Source organism: Sporothrix schenckii (assembly GCF_000961545.1).
Source record: "Sporothrix schenckii 1099-18 chromosome Unknown Cont49, whole genome shotgun sequence".
Classification (NCBI taxonomy): Eukaryota; Fungi; Ascomycota; class Sordariomycetes; order Ophiostomatales; family Ophiostomataceae; genus Sporothrix; species Sporothrix schenckii.
This window is the reverse complement of record NW_015971150.1, coordinates 3,248,629-3,275,297: the sequence shown is the minus strand read 5'-3', so window position 1 is coordinate 3,275,297 and position 26,669 is coordinate 3,248,629. Positions and strand designations below refer to the sequence as shown.

The window sequence follows — 26,669 nt, the reverse complement described above, 5'->3', positions numbered from 1 at the left end:
ACATGCACGAAACGACACACACCATCTCACGCCCCTCTCTCAAACCTCTTAATTCTCTTTCTCTTCTTCGCACTCGATACCCACTCGTCACCTTCTTTACCTTTGTTACCTCCTTTTTGCATTTTCTCTTGTATCAATATTCATTGCGGCCACTCAGCATGCATCCAGCGCGGTTGTTCTATTCTTTTTTTTTGTGTTGTTGCTTATCAAACGGTCATGTATGCATTCTCAACAACCGGCGTTGTGTCTGATTGTTTTCGGAAACCATCCATGTGCCGCAGCCACGCGTGCACTGTTCTGTTGTTTCCCAAAAAGAAAAAAAAGCAGTGACTTTCGTTACTTTGTTTTATTTTACGGCGGGGCATTTTGTGGAACCAAGGACATGATTCCTCATCCCATTTATTCTCACGATACCAATGTGTTTTTTTATTTATTATTGACTCGTTTTTCTCGTCATTACGGCCTGTTTGTAATATGTCTCCTCATGTTTTGCTCTTCTCGTCATTCTTTCGTGCCTACCTTTCCCTCCCTCGTGAAAGAGGAACACCCAAAAGCGACCCAAAAAGCCAAAAGCCAAAAGCCGGAAAAGCCGGAAAAGAAAAGAAGCAACAACCTCGAATCGGAGCCTCAGAAAAACGAGAGGCGAGCTTTCCATGATGTTTGTTGACGCACAGCATTTTGACGATCTTTTGCCCTCTTTTTTGATATGATAGAAAAAAAGGACAGCCAGACAAAAGAATAAAAAAGAACAAGCAATACAACCTAATAAACATTTTAACGTTCATGATCCGTTTGTCTCTTGATCTGTTTGTTATTCATGACGCCAATCTTAGTACCTACCAGATATCTCTTGCATGTGATACACGTTCAGGCTCACAAGGTCCGGCAGCTGTCGATGCATCCACTACCGTACTGTCGCTCTCGGTGCTGTCTCCCTTCTGGTTCTGGCGCGCCTGTGGCGCCGTACAAAAGGACTTGCTTCTATATGAGCAGAGTCGTTTGCAAAAGAACCTGCAGATGTCAGTAAGGAGCACGGGACAATGGCAACGGGAAGGCCCCAAAAGGCCGCTGGCCAAAGTCGGCCTTTGCAGCCAAACAAAGGTTCCATGGGAAAGGAACGACTTTCCCAAAACGGAGGTCAACGACGTAATGAAATTGCACCAAAAGGCTCGACAAGGAACAAACTGATCGAGACCACTGTCCATCATCGAAAGGGAGGGATGGTGTCGGCTGTGACAGGGAGACGAAAAGCATGTGAAGTCCATGGCATAGTGGCCAAAGTGACGCTGGGCAGCGCCAGTGCGCTGGCTCACCCCAGCTCGATCCCAGCACAATCAAGCTGTTACAGTGGGTTACAGTGGGTTACAGTGGAGCTGATCGCTAAGTTACATTTTGCATGACTTACAGCGGGGAAATATGGGGTGGTCGGTACGCCGTAATTGCTCCGTAAGAGATCATGCGGATGGCCATCCGTTTTCCCGTTTTCCCGCTTTCCGCATTTTGTCCGTTTCGTCCGTTTTGTCCGTCCCGTTTTGGCAAGCGAACCGTTTGGCGCACGTAGACGAGACATCGCAAGCATCTACCGAAAAGAGAGTTCGCCTCTGGGCAACACACGTCCTCCATTCCGTCGCTTTGTTTTTGCTGCAAGGTCCCATGACACGACAAAACCTCTTTGACCGTCTTCAAGACCACTCGCGAGAGGGAGAGGTCTTTAGGGCGCATAGCTCACAGACGCCTCCCTTTGTGTCGTTCCGCCTTTCATCAGTCTTTGTTGGTCGATATTCATGATATGCTGGCCAGAATCTTTGTATGCCACAATACAGGGATGGAACCAGAGACGGCACAGCCCTCCCTGCTGTGTATTCGTATTCTGTCTTGACGGTGATTGCCTCCCAATGAAGAAAGGGAGCAGGTGTCAGAACAAAAACAACAACGGGCCAGAACTGCCCCTTGCGTGCGTGAAACCGCCTCTGTTGGTGTGATGGAAAATACGGAGGCAGATAAATTCAAGAGTCGAACACAATTTATTTAGAGTAAATTCTGAAATGCCGTACGACGTCGAAGCATCGCCGTTTTCAGACCTCAGGTTTCATTGTTTTCATTTATCTACAAAAGCGACATCAAATTGCCGTTTCACAACGCGAAAGGAACGCGTGTCGATCAATTGGCGTTTTGATGTGGTTGTCAACTCCACAAGATTGGATGAAAATTGCCTGTCGACCCAGACACCCTTTCTGGGCATCTGACTACAACGCGGGGAAAGGCTGGCGTCCATTCGGGAAAAAGGACGGAGAACGGAGCACACGGCCACACAAGCCGGAACAGCTCAACCTGTTTCTTGGGATCGCACTCAGTCTATGCAGTATGCAGATAGCGAAACCAAGGAATCGGATGAACGTCAAAGGAAAGGCAGCCGACGCACTGCTTGGCGCTCCTGAGATCCTAATACCAACCCGCCCATAAACCAACGCGGACTATAAGTGCATTCTGGTTGCTTTTTGGACGGGATGCGAGACGGTGGCCAGACGGGAACGGATGTGTTTGGTCTGACACATTCATGTAATGGCTCGTCGTCTTCACCGCCATCATCGTTGGGTTCGGATACGACGTAAAGCGTGCTGTGTTTACAAATTGATACAGTGTAACTGTCGTATATCTGCACTGAATCAGCCCATATGCGCGTTGCATGAGTACATCCCGACTTGCCAATACCCCAATAGCATTGCGGCGAGGCATTGAACCTCGATAGATCCCAGGAGGTACCGGCTGTCTGCTTTCGACACCGGCCGCGCAAGCTTCAGAATGGCAATACGGAGCTGACTGGGAGACCTACCATTGTGGACTCAGTTTTACTCATTCTGTCAACTTTACAAAGTAAGTCGGGAGAGCAGAAGGGAGTTTGTTGATCCAGAGTCGTTAAACAAATGGCCGGTGCTGACCGTCACCTTCCGTGGTGACGATTGTGTCGCGATGCCTTCTTTGAAGGACAATAATAAAGATTTAAAGAAACAAGGAGAATACAAAAGTTATGTTGGAAAATCAGAAACAAAATGGGTTGAAACGAAACGGTTCCTATTCTGGCTGCAGGCCATATCTGCACTGGCGATCAATGCAACGTATTTCAAGCACATACCGTATTTTATTTATTTTATCTGTATCTTGCTTGCCTAGTATTTTTCTATTTCGTTTTATCTGATTCTTTTACCAACACATTATCACAGCAAATCAACCACCCGATTGTAGCAAATCTCCTGCATCGGGACTACCGTGGCTGCCTCGTCTGCTGCGTTTTGAATTGTGCCATCGCACCTGCCGCCAGTGGGGGGTTCCGCCGTTGCGCCTTGCCCCTCTGCACCTTCCCTCGTCACCGCCAGGTCGCCTTCTTCTTTCCCTCCGCGTTTCCCCGTGCCCGCTTCGTTGCGCCCCTCTCCACCAGTAGATTCATGCCGTTACGTGCAGGTAACGTTGAAACGGCAACTGCGAGTGCCCGCTACTGTCCGCCGGTGTCCACTTGTGCGGAAGTGTCGTGCTTGCCCCTCCGCCTCAGCCCCAGCGCATAAACACGCACATGCAGCGCTAAAATAACGTCAACCCGGATGCGCACCTGCCTGCATCTGCAGTTTGCCGTCCTGTTCACCGACTTTTTACTTTTTCCTCACACGCTCTCCTTCCCTCAATGGGGCGCGCGGCAAGTGCGACTAGGTGCTGGATTGGGGCTGTAAAAGACGTCAAACGGGTTTCGTCTCTGGTTCTCGCGCTCTCTCACGACGAGAAGAGTCATCGTGTGTTTTGTTGTGCCACCCACCCCTCCTCTATCCACAATCACCCCCACCGGGGTCCCTACTCTTTCCGCTGTCCCGTCCCTGTCTTCCCTTCTCGTCGTCTTCAGGATCCGCCTTCTCGGGAAATACACGCTCGCTGCGAGGCCGGCGTTCGTCCCGACTGTTGCGACTAGATGGGCAGTTTTTAGAGTATTAGAGTATGTACGGACGGGGCGTCTTGTCTGTCTATGGTTTGTCATAATCGTCACCGCCGGGATAGTCACCCATCGAGCCGAGCATTTCCACTTCTCCTTGCCGAAGCACCTCCTTCCGGCCTGTTTCTTTGAGAAGCCCATGTTATGTTTTGTGGCTTCCCTCTTCTCGGGTACGAGGCTCGCTTACTGGTCCTGGGCATGTAATTTGATGGGTTTCCACTTCGTTCTCTCTCTCTACAGGTTCCCTCTTTTAATCTAGACTACTGAATGAGGGTAGACGACGACAAACGTGACAATGCGTCAGCACGGCAATCGCTTCCCATGTATCGATAGTTTCGGCGAACAGCCCTCCCCTTGCTTCAGACGCATCTTCCTGCTTAGGTACCCGTGTTGTCCTTGCAACTCCCTGAAAACGTACGAAAACGGGGAACTACCAATTCGAGGGTTCGTGATCCTCAGCCTCGTGATGACGTCATTATCAATTCCTAGGCGAACGTCTTCGGGTGGACATGCTCTCTTGGTATCGTGAATGGTCAAGGCCAAGACGGACAGATGACCGATGACAGACCTTATCCTTACAGTCTAGATGCCTACTCCGTACATGTATCTTAGCCAATATCTTGGCCTCGCTAAGAAGTATTGCCGTCGTCGTACAGAGGCGAACCAAATACTACAAGTAAATTGCATGCTGTGCACAGGGGAAGGTAGTACACGGGAAATGAGGGGATTCCACCGAGGAAATAGACGACTTCGGCTTTTTCAGTTACGAAAAGAACGGTGGACGCCAAAGCAGCGAAAATTATGGAAGCAAAAGTGAAGCATCGTGAAAGTCGAAAGTCGCAAGTCGACACTAGGATACCACGGTTCAGTGAACAACAGTGCCAGCTGACGGCAGCCTGGCAGTTACAGTGAGTGATAAGCGCTATCATTTGCGCCACGGGGTCGCCCGAGGCCATGCTAGCGTCCGCAACAAACAGAAGCGTAATGGTCACGAGTAAGCCCAGTGGTGCAGCAATGGCGGGGTGCGGCAGGCACGAAATGCGCTGTGGTTTGTACTTGCCATAGTATTAGCTAATGCCGCGGGTGTCGCTAGCCTTGCTGTCTTTGGGGCAGGTGCGCCCCTCCCTGCCTTTGCCCTTGCCCGCCCGCTTGCGGCCGTAGCTCACCTGCTCCTTCTGCCTCGCCGAAGCACTCGCTTGCGCCTGCCTCTTCTGCGCCATACTCTGCATCCAAGTTGACTCGACGATTTTGCTATCTCACGATACGACTTTGCAAAAAGGACTGGCACGTTTGCCAACCTCAACACTTCGCTGCACGTCGACCTAGCTCCGCCGCAGCTCTCGCAGGGCACTTCCCACGCAGGACGCGGAGCAGCCCACACCACCCCTCACTTACCGTGACATCACTGCGGGACGACACGCAAAACACTACCAAATACAAACGACCGACGAAACGAGCGGCAAACTCTGGCTTTGAGTTGGGAGCATTGTCTCCAGCTGGTCGACCGCATCTGCATCGCCGACTCTGGGCGTCGACGGCCTCTGACCCCCGACCTCCCTATTTCAGTCACGAGCCGCCCGCTCGCCAAGGCGACGCTGCCAAGGCCACCTGCTCACAGCCTCTCTTTCGAAGGGAGGCACGCCTTCGTATATCTTGTCGACTTCATGCATCTTACTGTTTCTGCGACCAACGACTCGACGGATAGCTAGGTCCTGCCGCAGACATGTTCTCTCAAGTGCGTGGAAGATGGAAAACACATACACCCCAAAAACCACAAAAAAAACCCACCGGTACCGGAGAGCATCAGATCGCGACTCCATATCAATACTAATTCGCCTTTCTCTCTAGAAAAAACCCTACTCGGCCGTCACGGTCACGATCGAGAACCTCACGGGCGAGGCGTACGAAGAAGATGACCTCAGCGGCATCCCCGACCTCGTCGAGGTCATCAAGCTGCAGGCGTCGGGCCCGACCGAGGCCGCGCGTGCCATCCGCAAGAAGCTCAAGTACGGCAGCGTGCACCGTCAGCTGCGCGCGCTGACGCTGCTCGACGGCCTGATCCAGAACGCGGGACCGCGCTTCCAGCGGTCCTTTGTCGACGAGATGCTGCTGGAGCGCCTCCGCGTCTGCGGCACGTCGGACATGTCCGACCCGGACGTGCGCAAGAAGTGCTCGGTGCTGTTCCGCGGCTGGGCCGCCGAGTACAAGAACACGCCCGGCATGGAGCGTCTGGCGCGTCTCTACAAGGAGCTGCCGCAGCGCAAGCAGGTCGTGACGCAGGCGCAGTCGCGCGTCGTGCGCGAGACGGAGAACCCCTTTGACGACGACGAAGACGAGGCCGACACAGCAGCGAATGCGGCGGCGGCGGCGGCGTCGTCGTCGTCGTCCTCCCGGCCCTTTGCCCCACAGACGCAGACACAGCTGACGGGCCGCATCGAGTCGTTTAGCTCGCTTGGCCGCGACGGCAGCAGCAGCAAGCCGTCCAAGGCCAAGGACAAGCGGTCGGGCACCAGCGGCAACAAGAAGTCGCGCAAGCCGTTCAACCTGGAGGCCGAGAAGCCGGTCATGAAGGCCACGATTGCCGACGCGTCCATCGCCTCGACCGACCTGACCAACACGCTGCAGACCATCAACCGCGAGCTCGAGCGGATTTCCGAGAACGAGGCCGCCATTGCGCGCTTTGAAAAGTGCAAGCTGCTGCGCCGCAAGATTCTGCGCTACATTTACCTCGTCAACTCGGAGGAATACCTGGGCAGCCTGCTGCACGCCAACGACGAGCTGGTGACGGCCCTGATGCTGTTTGAGCAGCTCGACCGCTCCATCGATGCCGACAGCGACTCGGACGACGACCTGGCCGAACAGGCCCACCGCTACCGCATGATCCAGGAGCAGGTGGCCAAGGACAAGGAGTCTGGCTCGACGCCGGCCTCGCCGACCTCGGCCTCCGCCGCTGTCCCGGACTTTGCCAGCCTCAACCTGGGCGACGCCACCAGCGGCCGCAGCAGCAAGCGCAACAGCGGCGTCCCCTCCCCCCCGGCGCTGCCGCAGCAAGCCCCACGCCCACCGGCGCCCCCACGGCCCTCAGCCACGTCCAAGCCGGTCGTGGGCCACTTGGGCAGCCGGCCCGCTGTGCCCACGGCGGCCATGATGGCGGCCGACGCTGCGCGCAACCGGTCTGCTGGCGGCGGCGGCGACGACTCGGACGGCGACAGCTACGTGGACGATGACGACAACGACCCGTTCGCCGACCGGAACGCCGTCGGCACGCCCAAAGTTGAGCAAGGCGAACCGAGATGGTAGTGCAGCGGTGGTTTATCTGGTTGTCCTCCTCTTTTTTTTTCGTCTAGTATCTGTCTTCTTCCGTCTCCCTTTGTAGTGGCGTCTGATTGGACTCAAAGTTCATGGGATGTGCGATTTTGTGTTCTTATTGTCCTCTTTGACTTCTTCATAGTTGATATTCCCCTTCTGCAGACGATGTGTGCTTAGAATCTAGTCTACAGTCCCAAACCAGAGACGAACAAGCCTCTCTAGCCGTCCATGTCTGTCGCGTACGGCCATGGATACGCGAATGCAGACGAGGGCTACTTATACTTGATAACGTAGGGCGTGGAAGACTATAAGTCCACCAGGAGACGGACCTGTCCGTGATGATCCGTGCGGCGTCTAACTACCTCCAAGGTTCTGATATGCCACGTTTATGTCACACCTTGCCCCATGTTGCTCTCGCTACTTACATTGCAGCATGACTACGTCTAGTCCTTTTATGGTCGTTCTGGCTCTTCATTATCATCTATCGAGTACCCACTACTCCCCCGGTGCATCTATCCGGTAGATCACCTTGGCCGTGTTGAAGTATGCCTCATACTCGGCGTCGGCCGGGGTCGAGTCGTGGTGAAAGTGGCCGCCCTCGCCACGCTCGGAAAAGCAGTGCGTGTGCTCCAGGTGCAGCCGCAGGCCGGGATCGAGCGTGTGGACGACCGAGAGGCACGTCAGCGGCGCGGCCACGTCAAAGAACTTGAGCCAGTTGTCCTTGTTGCCCGCCAGACGCGGCTCCGTCTTGAAATCGGACATGACGTGGAGCAGCGCCCGGCCACGGCGCAAGACAAAAACGCCGCCGAGGCTGACGGGCTGGTTGTATTTGCTGCGCAGCACGCTTTGGATGGCCGCCGTAAAGTCGGGGCTGTCTGGTTTGCGGCCGTGGGCCACTATCTTGAGCACGTCGCCCGGAGCGCCGTCGCTGCCATACAAGTTTGTGAGCAGGGCGCTGTCGGTTGATTTCGGTGCCGGCAGTGGCCGGCATCGGTGCGCCAGCGTACCGGTAGCAATGTCCCGCACGCTGTCGGTTTCGGTGGCCGGCACAATCCGGGCAAAGCGCGTCTGGTTGTTGGCCACGCCGTCGGTGTAGCTGAGGTTGGGCATCAGCTCCGTGTTGCCGCCGACATGGTGAAACGGCGCTGCGCCGGCACCGATGACGAGGCCGTCCTGCATCTCCATGAGATCCATAATCTCGCGCAGGTGGTACTTGTGGTCCAGTCGCGGCAACGGACGCAGATTCTGCGGTCCGCCGACGTCGCCAATGCGCTCGCGGCCCGAAATACCAGCAGCCGCAAGGTGAAAGGGCGCTTCGCGCAGGTCGGGGCTGCGGGTAACGAGGACCGAGACCGACTCAAAGTGCTGTTGGAGACCTGTCTGGAGCACGGCCGCAAGCTCGTCTAGAGGCGGCGGGCTTAGCTCATATTTTGTGGTGGCCCAAGGCATGTTGGCGGTTTGGAGATGCGACAAGAGATGGAGTGCAGTTGGGAGGTGGAGTGGTAAAACGTTGATTGGAGCCGTGGGCGAACGTGTAATGCATTCCGGTCTTGACAATTCAGCTGCAGCATTGCGCCTTCGCCCTAGTGTTTGGGGTCTAATAACACATCGATCATCTACACAACGCCGAGGCATTAAATCGTTGATTTTTGTATCGCTGGTAGAATCATATTAAAACCTTTTGTTTTGGTTATTTCTGGGGGTACAAATACGCGTCCATTTGATGGTACTAATAGCTCGCAGGACGAATGTATAGCAGCTGTGCACGGCAAGGCAAGGAATGCATAGAAGACCAAAGCCCTAGACGCCACCGAGACCGGGATCAAAACAGGAAGGAGCAAGACGGCCACGCTTGGCACGCCGGCCCGTGCCGTGCGTCCGGTTGCGGGTCAAGCTGCGATCCCGTTCCGTGTCCTTCCGGATATGGATTGTGCCCGCTCCCGTTATTATAAGAATGATGAAAGACAGAAAACAAATCCGACCGGATATCACAAGACTTGGTCTGATCCTCTAATGAATGACACCATACTATACATCCCGATATACATCGGGGCAGAGCCGGGGAAAGGCCAGGCTACAGCTGGTCCGTCGCCGATCCTATCCAACATCACCGTCTTACACCATTCTGCCCAAATTGGGTCTTTCGTCGTGTCTTTATTCTATAAATGGCGTCAACAACACCGGCGACGCCTGTTCGGGACACAACACCAGTGGACGATAGTACGGTGTGTGTTTGTGGGTTGGTGGACACGACGTAAAAGTAACGGCCGGTGATCCCCGCCTGCGTCGTCGGTAGGTAAATTTCCTACCTTGCCAAGCTAGCCACAATGTTTACTTGGTTTTCCGGCGCCAGATTAAACCGGGCAGTAATACAAGTATCGCCTGGAATTCTCTCCATCTCGTATATAACCAGTTGACAGCCGTTTTCTTCGCCCACCCGCCCGACTTCTGACCAACGTGGGACGAGCTCAAGATGGACGTCTTTAACCAACGCCAAAAGCTAACATCTAAGAGTGCGGCCTGTTCACGGAACTGGACGATTCTGTCTTTGTTCGGCCCGGCAATCACGGTGTAACAGTTCGACCCTTGAACAGAAACTGGCTCTACCGGATCGCCAAACTTGCGACGGGCAATGTCGTCGCACTCGGCCCGGGTCGACGCTGCCCCGGCATGAGCAAAGAAGCGTTCAATGGCACTGTCGAGGCTATAGACGACGTACGGCATCCTGTACGAGTAGGGCGTCTGAGGAATGTAAAGTGTGCTGTTTTGTCAAACATGAAAGCGACGTGACTTTCAGGCAGGCCATTCTGTTGGACCCAGCCCAGCAGGTCACGTGTTGGTCCAAATTGGCGGTCGTGCACCTGAGAGGCCTCGTCTGCCGTCCTGTAGAATGCCATGGGTATTATCCCACACAATTTGAAGTAACGTCGAGACCCCATTCATTCGTCGTTGCTTGCATCCCAAGAGCCCCAGTTGGGGTACGGTGCGCCCTCGCGTGGTGTTGAGCGGCCGCCGGTGCTGAATGCGCTCCGCATCGAGAAGCTATGAAAAGCCCGGCGTGCTTTGGGGCCCTGGATATTGATAGCCGACGATGGCGGCAACCCCACAAACAACAGCGCTCCGAATGTACAGCTGTACCCACACAGAAGAAACAGAAACAGATATCCAAAACCTCGGGCCGTGACGTTGCGTTACCCCAGAACACGCCTGTGCTAAATGGCGGGGATACCTCCGCCTCTGTCGGAATGTCGGAATGTCGGAATGTAGGCGTCCAAGAAGCTCGCGGAGCATGGCGCACGCGGAAGACGATGGCCGCTCTTGCATTCACAATCCCGCACCGTACCGGCAGCTTCCTTAAAGGCGGTATCCCCCTCTCTGGTGAGAAAAGACGGTGGGAGGGGAGGGAGTCTTTTGTTTCTTTCGTACTCCGTACTCGCATGTCTCCAACATCGTGTCTTCTGAGCTTCCTTGTCAACGTGAAGGACAAATGACCGAGAGTGAGACGACAGGCAGACACGTCCATCCCTTCCTCACCCCCAGCCAACCCACCTCATGGCCCCCTCTGCGCTCCGCAGGACAGCCGGCCGCGTCGCCGTGGGCATCGTCGGTCTTGCTGTCGGTGCCAGCGTCGTGTCACGTGTCAAGCGCGCCGGCGCCCGCCTCAAGGAGGATCCCGCGACGAATGCCGCGCATGCCGTCATCGGCCCTGACGGCGTTGTCAAGACAGATGTGCTGATCGTTGGCACCGGAGGCCCGGCCCTCACGGCCGCCCTGCGCGCCAAGTCCCTCGGCCTCGACACCCTCGTCGTCGAGAAGAATGCCAAGGTCGGCGGCACCTCCTGCTTCTCCGGCTCCGGCCTCTGGATTCCCAACACCCACGTACACAACGACGCAGGCGACTCCATCGAAAAGGCCTTGACCTACATGGGTGCCATCATCGGCGACGCCGGTCCGGCCTCTTCCGGCCCCCGCCGCGAGGCCTTCCTACACCAAGGACCGGCCATGGTCAAGTGGCTCGAGAACGCTGGCTACCAGTGGCGCCGCACCCCCCTCTACCCCGACTACTTCCAGGACAAGCCCGGGTCGCAAGTCGGTGGCCGCAGCATCGAGGCCCTCATGTACGATGCTGCCCTGCTCGGCCCCTGGCGCGACAAGCTCAACATCAACCCCGTCCGCCCCCCGCTGCCGCTCTACACCAACGAGCTGTCCAAGATTGTGCGCGCCCGCTGCTCTTGGGACGGCTTCTTGACCGCCGTCAAGATCTGGGGCCTGCGCCTGTACCCGAACCAGTTTCTCGGCGCCGAGCCCGTGTGCCTGGGCGTCAGCATGATCAGCCGCCTCCTCTACATGAACGTCAAGCAGGGCACGCCCATCTGGACGTCCAGCCCCATGACCGAGCTGGTGGTCGACAAGGCGAGTGGCCGCGTGACGGGTGCCAAGGTCGAGCACGACGGCCGCACTGTGACGGTCGAGGCATCCCAAGGCGTAATCCTGGCCGCCGGCGGCTTTGCCCGCAACGCCGAGATGCGCAAGACCTACCAAGCGCCGCCCATCACGGCCGACTGGACGTCCGCCTGCCAGACCGACCAAGGTGACGCCATCACGGCCGCCCAAAAGATTGGTGCCGCCACGGCGCTCATGGACTCGGCCTGGTGGGGCGCCGCCATGTACGAACCCGTGTCCAAGCTGGGCATCTGGTGTCTGTACGACCGCGGCCTGCCGCACTCCATGATTGTCGACAAGCAGGGCAAGCGTTTCCTCAACGAGTCGCAAAACTACAATGCTCTCGGCACGGCCATCTGGAAGCGCCACAAGGAGGGTCCTACAGCCATCCCGGCGTACCTGATCATGGACACCAACCACCGCAACCGCTACCTGCTCGCCGGCCGCTTCATGCCCGGCAGCGCCATCCCGCAAAAGGACCTGGACTCGGGCTTTGTCACCAAGGCCGACACCCTGCCCGACCTGGCGGCCAAGCTGGGCATTGACGCCGACGGCCTGCAGGCCACCCAGACACGCTTCAACGGCTTTGTCGACAAGGGCGTCGACGACGACTTTGCGCGCGGCACCAGCGTCTACGACTTCTACCTGGGCGACCCGGCCTACGGCAACAAGAACCGCAACCTGGGCAAGATCGAAAAGGGTCCCTTTTACGCTGTGCGTATCTGGCCCGGCGACCTGGGCACCAAGGGCGGTGTGCTGACGGATGAGTTGGGCCGTGCCCTCAAGGAGATAAAAGACGGCCAGTATGCCGTGATCCCCGGTCTGTACGCGGCCGGCAACTCGTCCGCCAGCGTCATGGGCCGCACGTACGCTGGCGCCGGGGCGACACTGGGCCCCGGCCTGACGTTTGCGTGGATTGCCGCGACCGACTGCGCGCGGTCTGCAGGTGTTCCGGAGAGCAAGCTGACGGTGTAGGTGAGGCAATGTACAGCGGACGGTTCACGTAGCGTCGAAGACGGATCCTCGTTTTCCAGCGAATCTGTACGCATCATGGTATTTGGCGGAATAGACGTTTAATCTGTCAATCTGTTAAACTGTTAAACTGTCAAGTTTGTAAACTGTTCCATGTTATATTTTGGACCTGCTTGGTTCCGTTTCGCTGCGCGGTGACTATACTGTCAGCGGTCTTCTGCAGGCCATTTTCCTAGACCGCATTCTTCTCCAGATACTCCAGCCACTGCTCGGCAGTCCACGACGACGAAATGTCGTTGTTGACCAGCCCGTCAAAGAGCACCGTCGGGCTGACGTGCACGCCCACGAGACGGCCGGCCCTGATCACCAGCTTGAGGTCGTTGGTGACGGCGTTGCCCGTGTTGACCGAGCCGTCCGCCGCCGGCTCTGTGGCGACGGCCAGGTCCTTGTAGATGGTGCCCGCGTCGAGAGCGCCGCCCGACGACGCCGCCGCCAGCGCGGCCAGCCGCTTGTACGTGTCGTTGCGGCCCTCGGCGACCACGGCCACGTCCATGTACGCCTTCTGGTCCTTGAACAGTGCCGCGCTAAAGTCCCAGAACAGCTGCGGCTTGCCCGCGGCCACCGCGGCGCGCTGCACGGCCAGGCCGGCCTCGTGCGTCAGCGTGCTGCTCGGGTGCCACGGCTGCACCTGCTGGCGGAAGATGACCTGCACGCGGCTGCCGACACCGCTCGACCGCGAGCGCAGGACGGGCACGACACCCGTGTAAAAGGTGTTGAAGAGCTTGGCCGAAAAAGGGCAGACGTAGTCGAGGAAGATTTCGACGGTGTGGACGGGCGCGACAGAGGCGGCGGCGGCGGAGAGGTCAGTAAAGACCAGGCGGTGGGCCGCAAACTTGGGAGCGAGAGCCATTGTGGTCAATGTGATTGTGTGAGGGGTGGTGGGGTGGAGCAATGTTGTGTAAGTGACGTCGACGCTGGAGTCAAAATTGAGAGTGAAGAATCTGGAGAGAGACGTGAAAGAGAGATGAGAGAGAAGACAAGAAAGAGAAAAGGGGCTGATTTGGCACCGGCACGTCGTAAACACAAATGCACGGAAGGAACGGGAGTATGACAAACCGGGGAGGTAAGAGCGATGACGTTAACGGCGACTGTGTTCTACAATGCTCCTGCCAATGTCGCAATGGCCCCATTGCTGACGGCGAACCCCGCCAAGCCATGTGTCGGTGGCTCATTCCTTGGGACACTACAAATTGCAAGGAGAGAACTTGCGCCTGCACTGCACCTTCCTCTTTACATTGTAAACGGCGCATTGTTGCCAAATTTGCGAGATGGACAAAAATGTTAAATAAAATACATGCTATGGAAGGAGCAACAACGGGATATAAACAGGAAAGACCACACCCCTACCCAACCGTGTTCTTGGCTACGATCCCCCGGGCAAACTCTCCAAATGTAATGTGCTGCTCGCGGTCCACGTCGTCGCCCAGGTTCGGCTGCGTGAACACGGCCAGCGTGTTGCGCGCAATGCGGCTGGTGGACCCGGAAACGGGACGTGTGCCGCGGACAAAATGCGGCACCGCCTTGAACTTGCCCGCCGTGATGCGTTCCAGCGCCTCGCCCGTCTGGAAGGCAATGCAGTCGCGCGGGATCTTGACCTGGACGATGTCCCCCGTGCGCGACGTAATGTAGAGGCCGGCGGCCGGGTCGGGCGACGCGTCGAGCTCCGCGAGGGGTTCTAGGGCGGAGGACGCCCCGTCGGGCACACGTGTGTCCACGGCGGCCTCGTCGACAAACATGGCCGACGTCAAGCCCGTCAAACAGCCATGATCCAGATGCGTCGCACACCAGTCGTCGTCGTTGACGCTGTCTTTGTCGTTGTTGTCATTGATGTTGTCGGCTGCGGTCTGCGGGTAGTAGTGCAGCAGCCGCGCCTTGGTCGTCGTTGACGTGCTGACGACCGCCTCGAGATAGCCCGGCGGGTAGTCTGGGATTGCCTGGGCAGCAAACCGATCGCAGGCGCGCGCCACGAGTACGGCCACGTCGATGATCAGCCGGCACAGATCCTCGAGGGCGGCGCGGAAGCCGGGCAGCACCGACTCGGCGGGCCAGACGTTGGGGGACAGGTATTCGGGGAACGTGGCAGGCGAGAACTCGGCCGTGGGCGCAGCACAGTCGAGTGCCGCATCGACGTAGAATGCGCAGTTGGCGTAGTACGAGCCCTTGAGCGTGTCGACCTTGCCGTTCTTGAGCGTCTCCTTGCCGCACGACCAGCCCGTCAGGTACTTGGCCGTCTCGTTTTCGAGTCGCGTGAGCTCATCGGCCGGCAGGTTGCCCAGGTACGACGCGTAGGAGAGCAGGCGCTGGCGCAATGCGGCGAAGGCAGCGGGCACGTCCCGGACGACAAGAATGCCGAGCGAGTCGGGGCCGAACGCCTCCTGCAGCTTGTCGAGTGGGACGGTTCCTAGTTGTGTTAGAGGGAGACACGAGTCTTTGTTTTGGTCGCATAAAACGTCTCCTCAATCTCACCCTTTTTCAGGTCCTCGAGGGACACCGTAACAGCTTTTGCGAGCGGTGCCATACTAACGTTAGGCGCTGACAAAGACTTTCAAGAGGATGCTGTCAAATTTGAGCCAAGAGGTTGGCGAAGAAGGGGATGCAAGTCTGTAACATCAAAACATCAAACCAACGATCCGGAGTCTTTCTGGCGGCGAAGAACCGAAAAAAGCTTACCAGCGGCTGGCGCCGGCGTTTCCCCTCACCATACGATAAGATATTCTCGTATTTCTCCACAGTCATGAACTAAAACGATACAGAGGGAGTAGCCAGCCTCAAGGTTCGTCTGAAGAGCCATCCGCTTCTCTCACTATTTCGTAGCACCTGCCCCTTTTGCACAAGGCTGTGCACGTTTGCCCTAAACAAGTTCTCCGAGGGCTTCACTGCACAATGCACACATGCAGCCTTGCATTTATACCGAATGTACGGCGTACTCGACAGCCTTTGTGTCCAGCTGTCGTCTCCCATTATGTCCTTCGTATATCGTCACTTCTATATCGTTGTTCGTGTATTCATATCCAAGTAAATGCACCCAAAAATGGTAGTCCGTTTTGTACGCTCTGCGCATTCCCCCAAACAATTAACAATCAGCTCTGTAGACTGATTTCTTTGCTGTTCCCTGTGTTGTCACGCGACAATTTCTCCTCCATGTACGGTACCTCCCCGCCGTTGACTGCGCCCGTCTCGATGTCGTGGCTGGCCGTGTATGTCGGCGGAGCTCGTCCAAAGAGAGCAGCCACATGGACCAGGTGCCTCGTGTGATCATCCACTTTTTTCACGATGACGTCGGCTGCCGCCGTGCTCCAGAGCTTAGCCAGGTCTGCAAACGATGCCGACGCATCTCGCTTCTCCTCCCATGTGCGGACGAACATGGGCAGGATTTGGTGCGACGCAACATGCGTCATGCCTGTGATGGACAGGAGCGAGGAATAAAACCAAAACGTCTTGGACGCCCAGCTCTCCTCCATCACCGCACTCAGAGTCGTGCCACCGAGCGCCGTCTCCAAAGCTGCCGTGTCGGCCAGCCGTTCTTCCTCTGCAAACACCTCGGCAAAGGCTGCTCGTGCCTCGTTGTATGCTGCGTATTCGTCGGTCGCAGGATTCGAAATGCGGTCCACCGAGGACCATGTAAGCCAGGACGGCACTCGCGGCATGTCGGCGGGCGCCGAGAACATCCACTCAAGGTCGTACATGCCCGTCACGTTCCAGTTCTCGTCCACCATAAAGTTGGACGCGTTGGCGTCGGACATGTACAGTACAAACGGCCCGTTTCGCCAGCGACGGGTCCCCCCGACAAAATGGTGTGTGACCGCTCGCAAAAAGGCCATTATGCCCATCTGGTATGTGGCATCTGCTGCCTCGACAGCTGCATTGGGCGCTGCCAGGAATTTCTGTTCCTGAAACGTCTGCAAGTCGCTCACGTACTCGTTGACGTTCGTATATGTCGTGTCCACGCTCATGGTGCGCGGTGCACGTGCGTTTTCGAGGACAAACATATCCGCTGTCACAGGCCTATTATCAAGCGATATCGTGCCGTTGTCGTTGAACCGGAACGCGCCAATGCGCGGCTGCGGAACTCGTGCCAAGGCCAAAATGATGCGAGACACGCCCCGGAACAGATTGCGCATCTTTGCCGGCTGCGCCAGCATCTGGATGGGTTCTGGCAAGTACTCGACGCCGTCCTCCACAATCTTGGTGTCTCGCGCCATCAACGACAGCTCCTGTCCAAAAGAGGCACCAAAGTGCTCCAAGATCATGTAACCAGAGTCAACAGGACACTCATCCTTTGGCACCGAGATCGCGACATAGTTTGACAGCAGAGGCCACCGCATCCAGGATGCAAACCACTGTCGAATGCACAGCAGCGCGCGGCGGGCAAACCATAGTCGGCTGCTATGTGTATACTTTATTTGTCCCCTGTCAGCACACGTGCTGCCACCAACATAGAACTCCACCGCCGCATCGTTGCACTTACATGTGTCCCGTGGGGAAAGCCGAGGCCAAAGAGATGTGGGATCCGAATTTGAGGGCAGTTCTTTTGCATCCACACGTACGTCGCCGTTTCGCAGCGCATCTTCTCGAGGATTGAGCCCGGGTAGACGGCCTCGGCGCACCGTGGCGGCATTGGCAAGCGCAGCATCACGCGGCGCAGGTTGTCCGGCACCTCGGGCGGCATGTCGCCTTGTGGCGACGGCGTGTGGGCGGCATCGGCCGCGGCTTTTGTGTCAAACACCAGCATGGGGATGGCCACATTGAATGCGCCCTGGCGCCACATGTTCAAGTGGCTCATCTTGACACGGGCCGCATTGACGCCCAGGTGCCGCGCCACCAGCCGCTCTAGAGCCGGCCGGTGCCGTGACACACGAAACCAGAACGCCATCGACTCCATAAACTGCTGCCGCTCGTGTGGGATGTCGGCCTCGCTCTGCATGGCATCGTCGTAGCCAATCAGCTTGTCCGGCCCGAAGCCGATGCAGACCTCGTCATCCGTCTCAAAGGCCTGCCGCAGCTGGGCTGCCGTCTGCTCGTCCATCATCACGTCCGTGTCCTCTGCCTTTTTTATTTGTCTTTTTAATTCCTGTATTCCATGTCCATTGGACTCGGCCCTTTTCTTCGTCTGATTCGCCAAGGTACCAACCACTGCAGCAAGCAAGGGCCCGGATGGCCGTGCGCCCCTGTGCCCGTGCCCAAATGCCGTATCGATCGTCGTGTGTTGCGTCTGTGTTGTGTCGAGCCGTCGTCGGCCGTTGTCGGAGGAAATCGAACCAAAGAAAAACAAAAACAAAACAAAACCAGAAAAAAGGGGGCCGTCGTACGATTGCGCAAATTACCAACAAGGCAGCAGCAATACACAGCGCGCAGCTGGCGTCGCGATGATTAGAAACTACGACCGAGTCTGACCTCCGGGCGAGTCGTCTCCGTCAGGAAGGCGCAAGGGCGCAAGGCAGCGAAATTAGGTGTGGTAAGAAGCTTGACCGGAAACGCACCTTCCACAACACCGATGTCCTGTTGCATTCAGCGTGAGGCTGGCGACATGTGGCATCGCTGCACCACTGACGAGCACCGGTGGGCCGCAAGTCCTACGCACCTTCCCCGGAACGGCAAGGGCGCGGCTGCCCTGAAAGGGGAAATAAGAGGGAATGGGGCAAGCGCGAGGGCGGTGTGACAGCGAGCCTGGCCATTGGGGAAAGAGCAACCGATTGAGCAAGATCCACCGCTGGAAACGACGAGGGGCAGCAACGACAGGAAACGACAACAGGGAAGGTTGGACCCTCAACAATATTTTTTCTGGTGGGGCACACCTTACGGCTCGCACTCAGTGCAGCGCCGGGTCCGCCTTCCTTTGATAAGTAATTAAGTACGCCGGTCCGGCGAGCTGCTCCTTCCTTGCGACTGCCTCCTATTCATTATCTCGACTTCTTTCCCCTTCACGTCTTTTGCCTCCTTTTTGAACCTCTGCATTCTCTCGATATCTTTTGTCTCACAGTCCCTCCAACACACAACATACACATTACAATGTCTACCGTCCCCCCCGTCTACATCGTGGCTGCGGCCAGAACCCCTGTCGGCTCGTTCCTTGGGTATGCTGCCCCTCCTTGCTTCGCTGTGTTTCGCCGTCTCGCCGCCATTTCGAGCCATTGACGGTTTTTGTCATCTTCAGACTGACTGACGTTCTCCTACAGCTCTCTGTCCAGCCTCTCGGCCGTCCAGCTGGGTGCCCACGCCATCAAGTGTGCGTTTTCCTCGTGCCCTGCTGCTGTCTTGCCCGCCTTGCCCCGACCCCTATCCACCAGCCCTCTGCTACTGACACTGAATAGCTGCCGTCGAGCGTGTTCCGGAGATCAAGCCCGAAGATGTCGAGGAGGTCTTCTTCGGCAACGTCCTGTCTGCCAAGTAAGTGCGACGACCACTCGTGCTGCGCCCCCCAGCACAAGCTGGCCAGCAGTTGGCTAACCGTGTCTCCCCTCTCCAGCCTCGGCCAGGCCCCTGCCCGCCAGTGCGCCATCGGCGCCGGCCTCTCCAACAAGACCGTCTGCACGGGCGTCAACAAGGTCTGCGCCTCTGGTCTGAAGGCCGTCATCCTCGGCGCCCAGACCATCATCACCGGCAACGCCTCCATCGTCGTGGCTGGCGGCACCGAGTCCATGTCCAACACCCCCCACTACCTGCCTACCCTGCGCACCGGCTCCAAGTACGGCAACACCCAGCTGATTGACGGTGTCCTCAACGACGGTCTCACCGACGCCTACAGCAAAGAGCACATGGGCATGCAGGCCGAGCTGTGCAGCACGACCCACGACATCCCCCGCGAGGCCCAGGACGCCTATGCCATTAGCACCTACCAGCGCGCCCAGGCCGCCACCGCGGCCGGCCTCTTCACAGAGATCGCCCCGATCGAGGTCCCCGGTCCCCGTGGCAAGCCTGCCACCCGCGTCGACCGCGACGACGAGGTCAAGAACCTCAACGTGGAGAAGCTCAAGACCGTCCGCCCGGCCTTCAAGCCGCAGGGCGGCACGGTGACGGCCGCCAACGCGGCCCCCATCAACGACGGCGCGGCCGCCGTTGTCCTCGTGTCCGAGGCCAAGCTCAAGGAGCTGGGCCTCAAGCCGCTGGCCAAGATCCGCGGCTGGGGCGACGCCGCCCACGAGCCGGAAAGGTTCACCACGGCCCCCGCCCTGGCCATCCCCAAGGCCCTGGCCCACGCCGGCCTGAGCGCCGACGACGTCGACCTGTACGAGATCAACGAGGCCTTCTCGGTCGTGGCCCTGGCCAACATCAAGCTGCTCGGCCTCGACGCCGACAAGGTCAACGTCTTTGGCGGCTCCGTCGCCATTGGCCACCCGCTGGGCTGCTCCGGCGCCCGCATTCTGACGACGCTGACGACGGTGCTCAAGGAGAAGAAGGCCAAGATCGGCGTGGCCGGCATCTGCAACGGCGGTGGCGGCGCCTCGGCGCTTGTCATTGAGAACCTGCAGTGAGTGGCTTCCCTTGTTCTACAGTGTGGGGAGAAACTATACAAAAGTTTTTGGCAGGGACCCAAGAAGGACCAAGGCATCGGGGCAGGCAACAATCTTGCCCGGGGGTGGCAAGAGGAGGAGCATCATACTTTCCCTTACGCTACGGCGTGCCAGGAAAAACGAGACATGATGGCGTAGTGGCGAGGGAGGGTGACAGCAAAAAGCATGTAATGGAAGGAGAAGAGATTCCGTGACGGAATGGTGTTTGTTATTTTGTGCCTACTTCCTCTGTCTGTCTTCTTTTTTTTTCAAAAATGTGTGACGTATCTAAAAGCAATGGCATATTATAGATCGCAACCATCGGCACGGACGGAGCTGAAACCGAACCTGTGATACACACCTGCGAGTATATACGAAATAAAAGAACATCACAAAGTATGTAAATCATAATGGCCGTAAATGTAAAGCTGAATTTGCGATATATTTTGATTGTGCTTCGTGCAGCCCTACAAACAGGGGTAAGACATGTTGACAAGGCATTCCATTGCCAGATAAGTCTTAAAGAGAGTAGATCATAGAAAACAATAAATGAAAAGAAGAAAACGCAAACATAGCATGCAAAGTAAGATACGAGAGGAGCGAAAGGTCAAACATCAAGACCAGACAGAAACAATTACCAGGGCGGATACTAAAAGGGCAGCAGAGCGGCAAAAAAGTCAGAGAATAAGAACAAGGAAAGAAATGAAATGAGAATCAGAGAACAAAAAACGTCAGACGCAAGCAATCGAAAAAACAAGAAACGAAATAGAAAAGAAAACCTAAAACGAGAAAAGACAATAAAAGAACAAAAGCAAACAAAAGCCAAGAGTATCCCCTCATTTGGTCCCAGCACTCCTCCATTTCGCCCTGTTGAAACACAAAATAATCAGGAGTATCAGATCTTAATCGTATCCGCCTTTTCCCTTCGCCGTTTCCTACTCGGCTGTGTCCATTGGCGCAACACCGTCGGCGGCCTCGGCCTTGGTCTTGTCGGCGGCGGTCGCCGACGGCGCAGCACCCGCCGCAGCGGGCAACGACGAAGCACCGTTGGACGACGACGAGCCGGCGCCAGCGCTGACAGCGGCTGGCGCGACCGAGTCGCCGTTGGGCAGCGCGCCCTCGGACACCCACCGCAAGAACTTGTCGGTCTGGCTGCGGACCTCCTCCTGCGTCTTGTTCTTCATCCACGCGTTGTTAATGACAAACTTTTCGCGGAAGCGCTGCTCGCGGTACTGCTGGCGCCGGCGTGCCTGGTCCTCCTTGTGCTTGAGGCGCTGGCGGCGCTGCTCGGCACGGCGAGCGGCCTGGGCAGCCAGCTTCTTCTGTTGGGCCTTGTCGTCCGAGTCGGCGGCCGCATCAGCGCCGGGGCCGTCGGCAATTCCATCGGAAGTCCCGTCGGCGCTGGCTTTGTTGTTGGACGACGTGCCCTTGCTGCCCTCGTCGTCGGCGCCGTCGGCATCCTTCTTGGCAGCCTTCTTGGCCGTCTTCTTGTCCTTGCCAGCCTCGTCCGCATCGCCCTCGGCCTCGGCCTCGTCGGCCTGTGCGTCCGTACCGGCCGCGGTGGTAGCGGCGGCGCCGTTGGTGGTGGCGGCTGTAGCATCGCCGTCCTGGTCGTCGTCCTCGAGCTCCTCCTCCGCTTCGTGGTCGTGGTTGTAGATGAAGAACTCGCTCGAGTTCTTCTCGTAGACAAGCGTGAACGAGTTCAGGCAGACCCGCATAACAAGGCCCTCGTGAAAGGCAACGGCCTTGCGGCCGTCACCATTGTCCGATTCGTTCTCGTTGGCCGACGGCAGGTTGCGCGAGAGCACCGACTTGCGCAGGCGTGATCGATCAACGCCTTCGGTTGGCTCGATGCGCATGTACGTCGAGATGTAGTACTGCCAGCGGTCCTGCAGGGCCATGGTGTCGGCGTTGAAGGTCGGCTCGTCGCGCTGCAGCCAGCGCACGGCAGCCTCGTTCTTGGCCGGGTACCAGGTGATTTGGAACATCTCGCCGTCCTTGATGCACTTCTCGGCGAAACGGCGCGCGCTAATCTCCATCTCGTAGCTCGTCTCGTCCTGCTGGCGGCTCGTGAGGAACTGCTGCACGAGGTCGGGCGTCTTCTCGCGCGAGTCGGAGCCGCTGCACACAAGCGCCTGCCGGCACAGCGTCTTGAGCAGGTCCTGGATCGTGTACAGCGTCCATCCCTTGTTGAGGTAGTAGTGGCGCAGCACGTCAAAGTAGCGGCTCTCCTCAATCTCGCCCGTCAAAAAGTCCTCGATCAGCTCGACCGTCTGCGGCCAGAACTGCTCGGGGTTCTTGGCGTCAAAGAAGCCCAAGGGCTCCTGCATCATGCCAAGCGCCCGGCCGGGCTTCTCGGCGTTCTCGCGGGCGAGCTCCTGCAGCACGCTCTCGCGGCTCTCCTTGACGCCCTTGAGCCGCTTGTACAGCGTGTGGAAGACGCTGAAGAAGACAAAGATGGTCTGGTTGCTGAAGAAGTTGTACCACTGGCGCTTGAACAGGCCGTCCGCCTTGAGGTCGCTGTCCGCCGTCAGCGGGTTCTCGCCGGTCACAACGGTAGGCTTCGGCACCGTCGGGAGCCAGTGGTCGCTGGCCAGCTCCAGGGCCGATGTGCGCTCGTCCGCCGCTGCCGCTGGCGCCGCCGGTGGCGCATCCGGCATCTCCTCCTCGTTGGCCGAGTTAACGTCGGGAGTTGTCTCCTTGGACACGGAGCCGGCTGTGTCCTCCTTTTGGTGGCGCGCGGCAGAGCCCGACTTGGAGCTGCCGTTGCGGCCGGGGTCCAGCACGCCACGCAGCAGATCCGACTTCTTGGCCGAGCGGCGCGTGCGGCCGTTGGTCAGCTCGGTGGGCGTCGCGTCGTCACCGTCCTCATCGCCCGATTCGCGGTCAATGTCGCTGAGCCGCTGCAGGACAAGATCCTCGGGCAGGTCAAAGAACTGCGGGACGAACGTCTCGAAGAAGTCGGTGATGCGCTCCTTCTCGGCGGCGCCGTGCTGCCCGCTGTTGAGGACGTACAGGATCATAAAGCGCAGCAGATCCAGCAGCACGTCGCGGTCCGAAAAGTCCCAGAGGTAGTGGTGGACGCCGGCCTTGCCGCTGCCCGACGCGACGGCGCGGCGCTGCTCCTCGTGCTTCGTCTTGATCAGGTCCACGAGGTGCTTGGCCGACAGGTTGCGCTTGTCGGCCGACTTGACCTGGATGCCCATGTGGTCGAGGCTCTTGAGATGCATGGCCTCCGTCTGGGCCATCCAGACCTTCTCCCACTCGCGCTGGGAGAAGCGCCACTCCTCGTCCTTTTGCTTGAGACGGGCCATGATGACGGGGACCGCAGCAAAGGGATGGGCAAACATGTCGTTGGCCACGTCGGCGCCCTTGTCGACGCCATAGACCTTCTTGAGAACGCGCTTGTAGATGGACGTGCTCTGGCCGCCCAGGCCGGGAGGCATGCGGAAGCTCTCGCGCTCGGCGGGGGCCAGGGTCAGCATTTGCTGGGCCAGGGGCTCAAGCAGCTGGATGAACTTTTGGTTGGCCTCAATGTAGAAATCGTAGTCGTGACGCTCCTCCTCGATGCGGTGCAGGCCCTCCTCGTAGCCGTTCTTGCGGTGGGCGACAAAGCCAGAGTCCTCCGAGGCCCAGGTAGGGTGAGAGGCCCACTCGTCGTTGAGGACCGAGTTGCAGAGCTCGTCGCGGCCGCTGCAGCGCTTGAGGCGCTCACGGCGGGGCAGAAGGCGGTAGCTGGGGCCGAAGCCCCGGCAGTTGCTGAGAGAGACTTTGCCCGAGGGCGGCGCGGGCTGGTTGTCGACGACCTCGTCCTCGCCGGTGTAGCCGACAAAGGTCTTGAACCAGTTGAAGAGCTCGGCGTTGCCGCCAATGAAGGAGTGGCTCTTGGTCACGAGGACGTTGAGCTCAATGAGGCCCAGGCGGTACAGGTTAATGAGCTTGAGGAACTCGTTCATGGTGGTCCTGTTGGGCAGGAACTTCTTGACGCGCTCAAAGAAGTGGAGGCCGTCCTGGGTGTCCTGGATGTAACCAACACGCGGGAGCGGGCCCGGCATGGTGGGCGTCAGAGTGGGCTCCACAAGAGGCGCGACATCGAGAGCGCCCTTGTGCGCAAGCTTAGCGCGCTTGTTGGCGGCCACGGGGGCCAGGCCGCGAACGGCCGATGTGGAGGCCGATGTAAGCTCGGCGGGCAGAGGCACAGGAACGGGCGCCTGCTTGTCCTGGCGGGGGCGTTTCTTGTTCTCCTTGGTAGTGCTAGAGGGCGGCGCGAAGTTGCCGACGGGAGGCATCTTGGGCCCGTCGCGCGCGGTCTGGCTGGGCGGCGTCGTTTGAGCGGCCAGGACAGCCGCGGCGGCGGCAGGAACGTCCTCGCTGGGACGGCCACCAGCCGGTCTGGCGTGGGCAGCGGACTCCGGGAGGAACTGCTTAAAGTCCTCAAGCAGATCGGGAGCGCCGCTAAACAGGGTGGTAACCTGTGCATAGACCTCTTGGATCGGCTTCTGCTCGCGCTGATATGTCTGCAGGATTTCGAGGAACTGCTTGTAGATTTCGGGTTTGTCCTGGAATCGGTTCTGGAGAGAAGGGGAGGCAACGTCAGCAACCGGTGAACGAGTAGGCGGGTGAGCAAATTGGTAGGTGGTGGGTACAAAAAGTAATGGAAATGAAAGCACATTTTGCATGCAAACAGAAGCGGGGGTGAAAATCAAGTCGTTTGACAAAAACACTCTCGAGTCAAGCAAAAGTGAAAAAAGTACACATACCTTGATCTTATTCACGTATGAGATGGCATGGTTAAACTCGACAGGGCCGCGCTTCTCGCCGCTTGCTTGCTGAGACGCGGCGCCGTTCGCAGCAGCACCGGACGGTGCGGGCGTGTGTGTGCTCCTCGGCACAGGCGGCTGCACAGCAGCCTGGCCGGGGCCACCGGGGCCACCGGGGCCACCAGGACCGCCCTGGGGCCCACGCGGTCCGTCGTACATGGCCGATCCGGCGCCGCCGTGGCCGTAGGGGCCAGGTCCTTGGGGAGGGACGTTCTGGCCCGGCCCGCCGTACTGGCCCTCAGGTCCCTCTACGCTGTGCTGGACGTGCTGGGACGGCGGCGCCTGTTGCTGGGGCTGCTGGGGCCAGGAGCGGGGCCCAAGGAACATGTTGCCTTGGCCAGGCGGGGCGTGGGGCCCGTCCTGGGCCAGGTTGCGGCCGGCCCCGATCGAGTGGATGGTCGAGCCGGACGGAGTCGTGACACGGATGCTGTTGGGGTTGTTCTCGAGGCCGCACTCGATGCGGTAGCCCGGAGGGAGGAAAGTGTTGAACCCCTGGATGAGGTTGGGATGGCCAGCGAAAAGGTCGGACACACGGTTGATGACGCCCGGAGTATCGATGCTAGGGAGAGACAATTGTTAGCCGGGATGCACGGTCGTCAGCCAGAAAAGAACGCAGCAAGGCGGAGAAGGACGCACGTCTGGCTCTTGAAGTCCTTCATGATATCCAAGAATCGGTTGTAGACGTCCGGCTGCTCGTGGAACTGCACCTTGACTTGGTCGAGGTAGCTCAGAGCGTCCTATGGAATAGACTCGAGTTAGAAAACATCGCGCAACAAAGGGAAAGAGACAAAGGCACAAAGTTCACAGCAACGAAACACGTAAACGCACATTGAGAATCGGCTGCTGGCCTTGAGACACGCCTCCCGAGGGCTGCTGCTGAGCGCTCTGTGGACCGCCTTGCGGTCCAGGAGGACCAGCTGGCGGCGGTCCGCCATGGCCAGGACCCATGCCACCGGCGCCGTACGATGGAGGAGGCGGCGGTCCACCCCGGCCGTCGGGCGGAAGAGGGCCTCCAAACCCAGGCGGAGGTCCCCCGGAGGGGCCCATCGCGCTGTTTTGCGGAGCGGGTCCGGCGTTGTAGTACATGGACTGCTGTTGCTGCTGCTGCTCCTGTAGAGAAGATGGGTGTGGCCGGTTCGGATCACCACCAGCGCCGTGCATGGGCGGCGGCGGGCCGCCATAGCCCGACTGCGGAGGAGGAGGTCCGCCGTGCGGCTGTTGCTGCTGCTGGGGTGGAGGAGGAGGTGCAGCGCCGGCCCCGGCGCCATGGTTGGCCAAAAGCCCGTTGGGGCTGTGGATGGCACCCGAGATGCGCGACGCCACAGGCTGGTGGATGGGGATGGAGCCGGCCGAGCTGTGGTGCGGCTGCTGGCCTTGGGGCTGGCCCTGCTGCTGCTGTGAGGGCGGCGGCGGTTGGGGCGGGTACGGCTCACGCTGCAGCTCGCGCGGATCGCGTTCGCGGTCACGATGCGCCATGGTGTCTAGGAGCGGCTGTGTGTGGGGGAGGGTGACGTTGTTGGGCAGCTAAAGGGAGCTGGTGTCGCGGATTGTTGAGCTCTGGCTCGTGCTCGCGATCTCGGTCAAATGGTAGGTAGGCGT

The 26,669-nt window shown here is 58.4% G+C and overlaps 8 protein-coding genes across 8 annotated transcripts; 4 read left to right on the top strand and 4 right to left on the bottom strand.

Annotated features, from left to right (window-relative positions):
* Positions 1 to 5,699: 5,699 nt before the first annotated feature.
* SPSK_05212 (VHS domain protein) lies at positions 5,700 to 7,276 on the top strand (the record flags this gene model as incomplete). Its single annotated transcript, XM_016731962.1, has 2 exons — positions 5,700 to 5,711; positions 5,825 to 7,276. 2 exons carry the CDS (start codon positions 5,700 to 5,702, stop codon positions 7,274 to 7,276), a joined length of 1,464 nt encoding a protein of 487 aa, XP_016583570.1.
* A 504-nt stretch (positions 7,277 to 7,780) lies between these two features.
* Positions 7,781 to 8,734, bottom strand: SPSK_05455 (uncharacterized protein; the record flags this gene model as incomplete). Its single annotated transcript, XM_016732201.1, has 1 exon — positions 7,781 to 8,734. One exon carries the CDS (start codon positions 8,732 to 8,734, stop codon positions 7,781 to 7,783), a length of 954 nt encoding a protein of 317 aa, XP_016583569.1.
* Positions 8,735 to 10,329: 1,595 nt separating this feature from the next.
* On the top strand, positions 10,330 to 10,776 carry SPSK_05650 (uncharacterized protein; the record flags this gene model as incomplete). The annotated part of the gene is made up of 1 exon (XM_016732392.1): positions 10,330 to 10,776. The coding sequence occupies one exon, from the start codon at positions 10,330 to 10,332 to the stop codon at positions 10,774 to 10,776; it is 447 nt and encodes a 148-aa protein (XP_016583568.1).
* A 61-nt stretch (positions 10,777 to 10,837) lies between these two features.
* Positions 10,838 to 13,811, top strand: SPSK_04918 (3-ketosteroid dehydrogenase; the record flags this gene model as incomplete). The annotated part of the gene is made up of 2 exons (XM_016731678.1): positions 10,838 to 12,699; positions 12,911 to 13,811. 2 exons carry the CDS (start codon positions 10,838 to 10,840, stop codon positions 13,809 to 13,811), a joined length of 2,763 nt encoding a protein of 920 aa, XP_016583567.1.
* Positions 13,812 to 14,103: 292 nt separating this feature from the next.
* On the bottom strand, positions 14,104 to 15,278 carry SPSK_05368 (uncharacterized protein; the record flags this gene model as incomplete). Its single annotated transcript, XM_016732117.1, has 2 exons — positions 14,104 to 15,161; positions 15,185 to 15,278. 2 exons carry the CDS (start codon positions 15,276 to 15,278, stop codon positions 14,104 to 14,106), a joined length of 1,152 nt encoding a protein of 383 aa, XP_016583566.1.
* Positions 15,279 to 15,840: 562 nt separating this feature from the next.
* SPSK_10632 (uncharacterized protein) lies at positions 15,841 to 17,789 on the bottom strand (the record flags this gene model as incomplete). Its single annotated transcript, XM_016736966.1, has 2 exons — positions 15,841 to 17,100; positions 17,229 to 17,789. 2 exons carry the CDS (start codon positions 17,787 to 17,789, stop codon positions 15,841 to 15,843), a joined length of 1,821 nt encoding a protein of 606 aa, XP_016583565.1.
* Positions 17,790 to 18,769: 980 nt separating this feature from the next.
* On the top strand, positions 18,770 to 20,232 carry SPSK_05258 (acetyl-CoA C-acetyltransferase; the record flags this gene model as incomplete). Its single annotated transcript, XM_016732008.1, has 4 exons — positions 18,770 to 18,834; positions 18,937 to 18,986; positions 19,072 to 19,147; positions 19,227 to 20,232. The coding sequence occupies 4 exons, from the start codon at positions 18,770 to 18,772 to the stop codon at positions 20,230 to 20,232; spliced, it is 1,197 nt and encodes a 398-aa protein (XP_016583564.1).
* Positions 20,233 to 21,185: 953 nt separating this feature from the next.
* Positions 21,186 to 26,546, bottom strand: SPSK_10610 (paired amphipathic helix protein Sin3a; the record flags this gene model as incomplete). The annotated part of the gene is made up of 4 exons (XM_016736950.1): positions 21,186 to 24,821; positions 25,011 to 25,629; positions 25,707 to 25,807; positions 25,899 to 26,546. 4 exons carry the CDS (start codon positions 26,544 to 26,546, stop codon positions 21,186 to 21,188), a joined length of 5,004 nt encoding a protein of 1,667 aa, XP_016583563.1.
* Between the last annotated feature and the right edge of the window lie 123 nt (positions 26,547 to 26,669).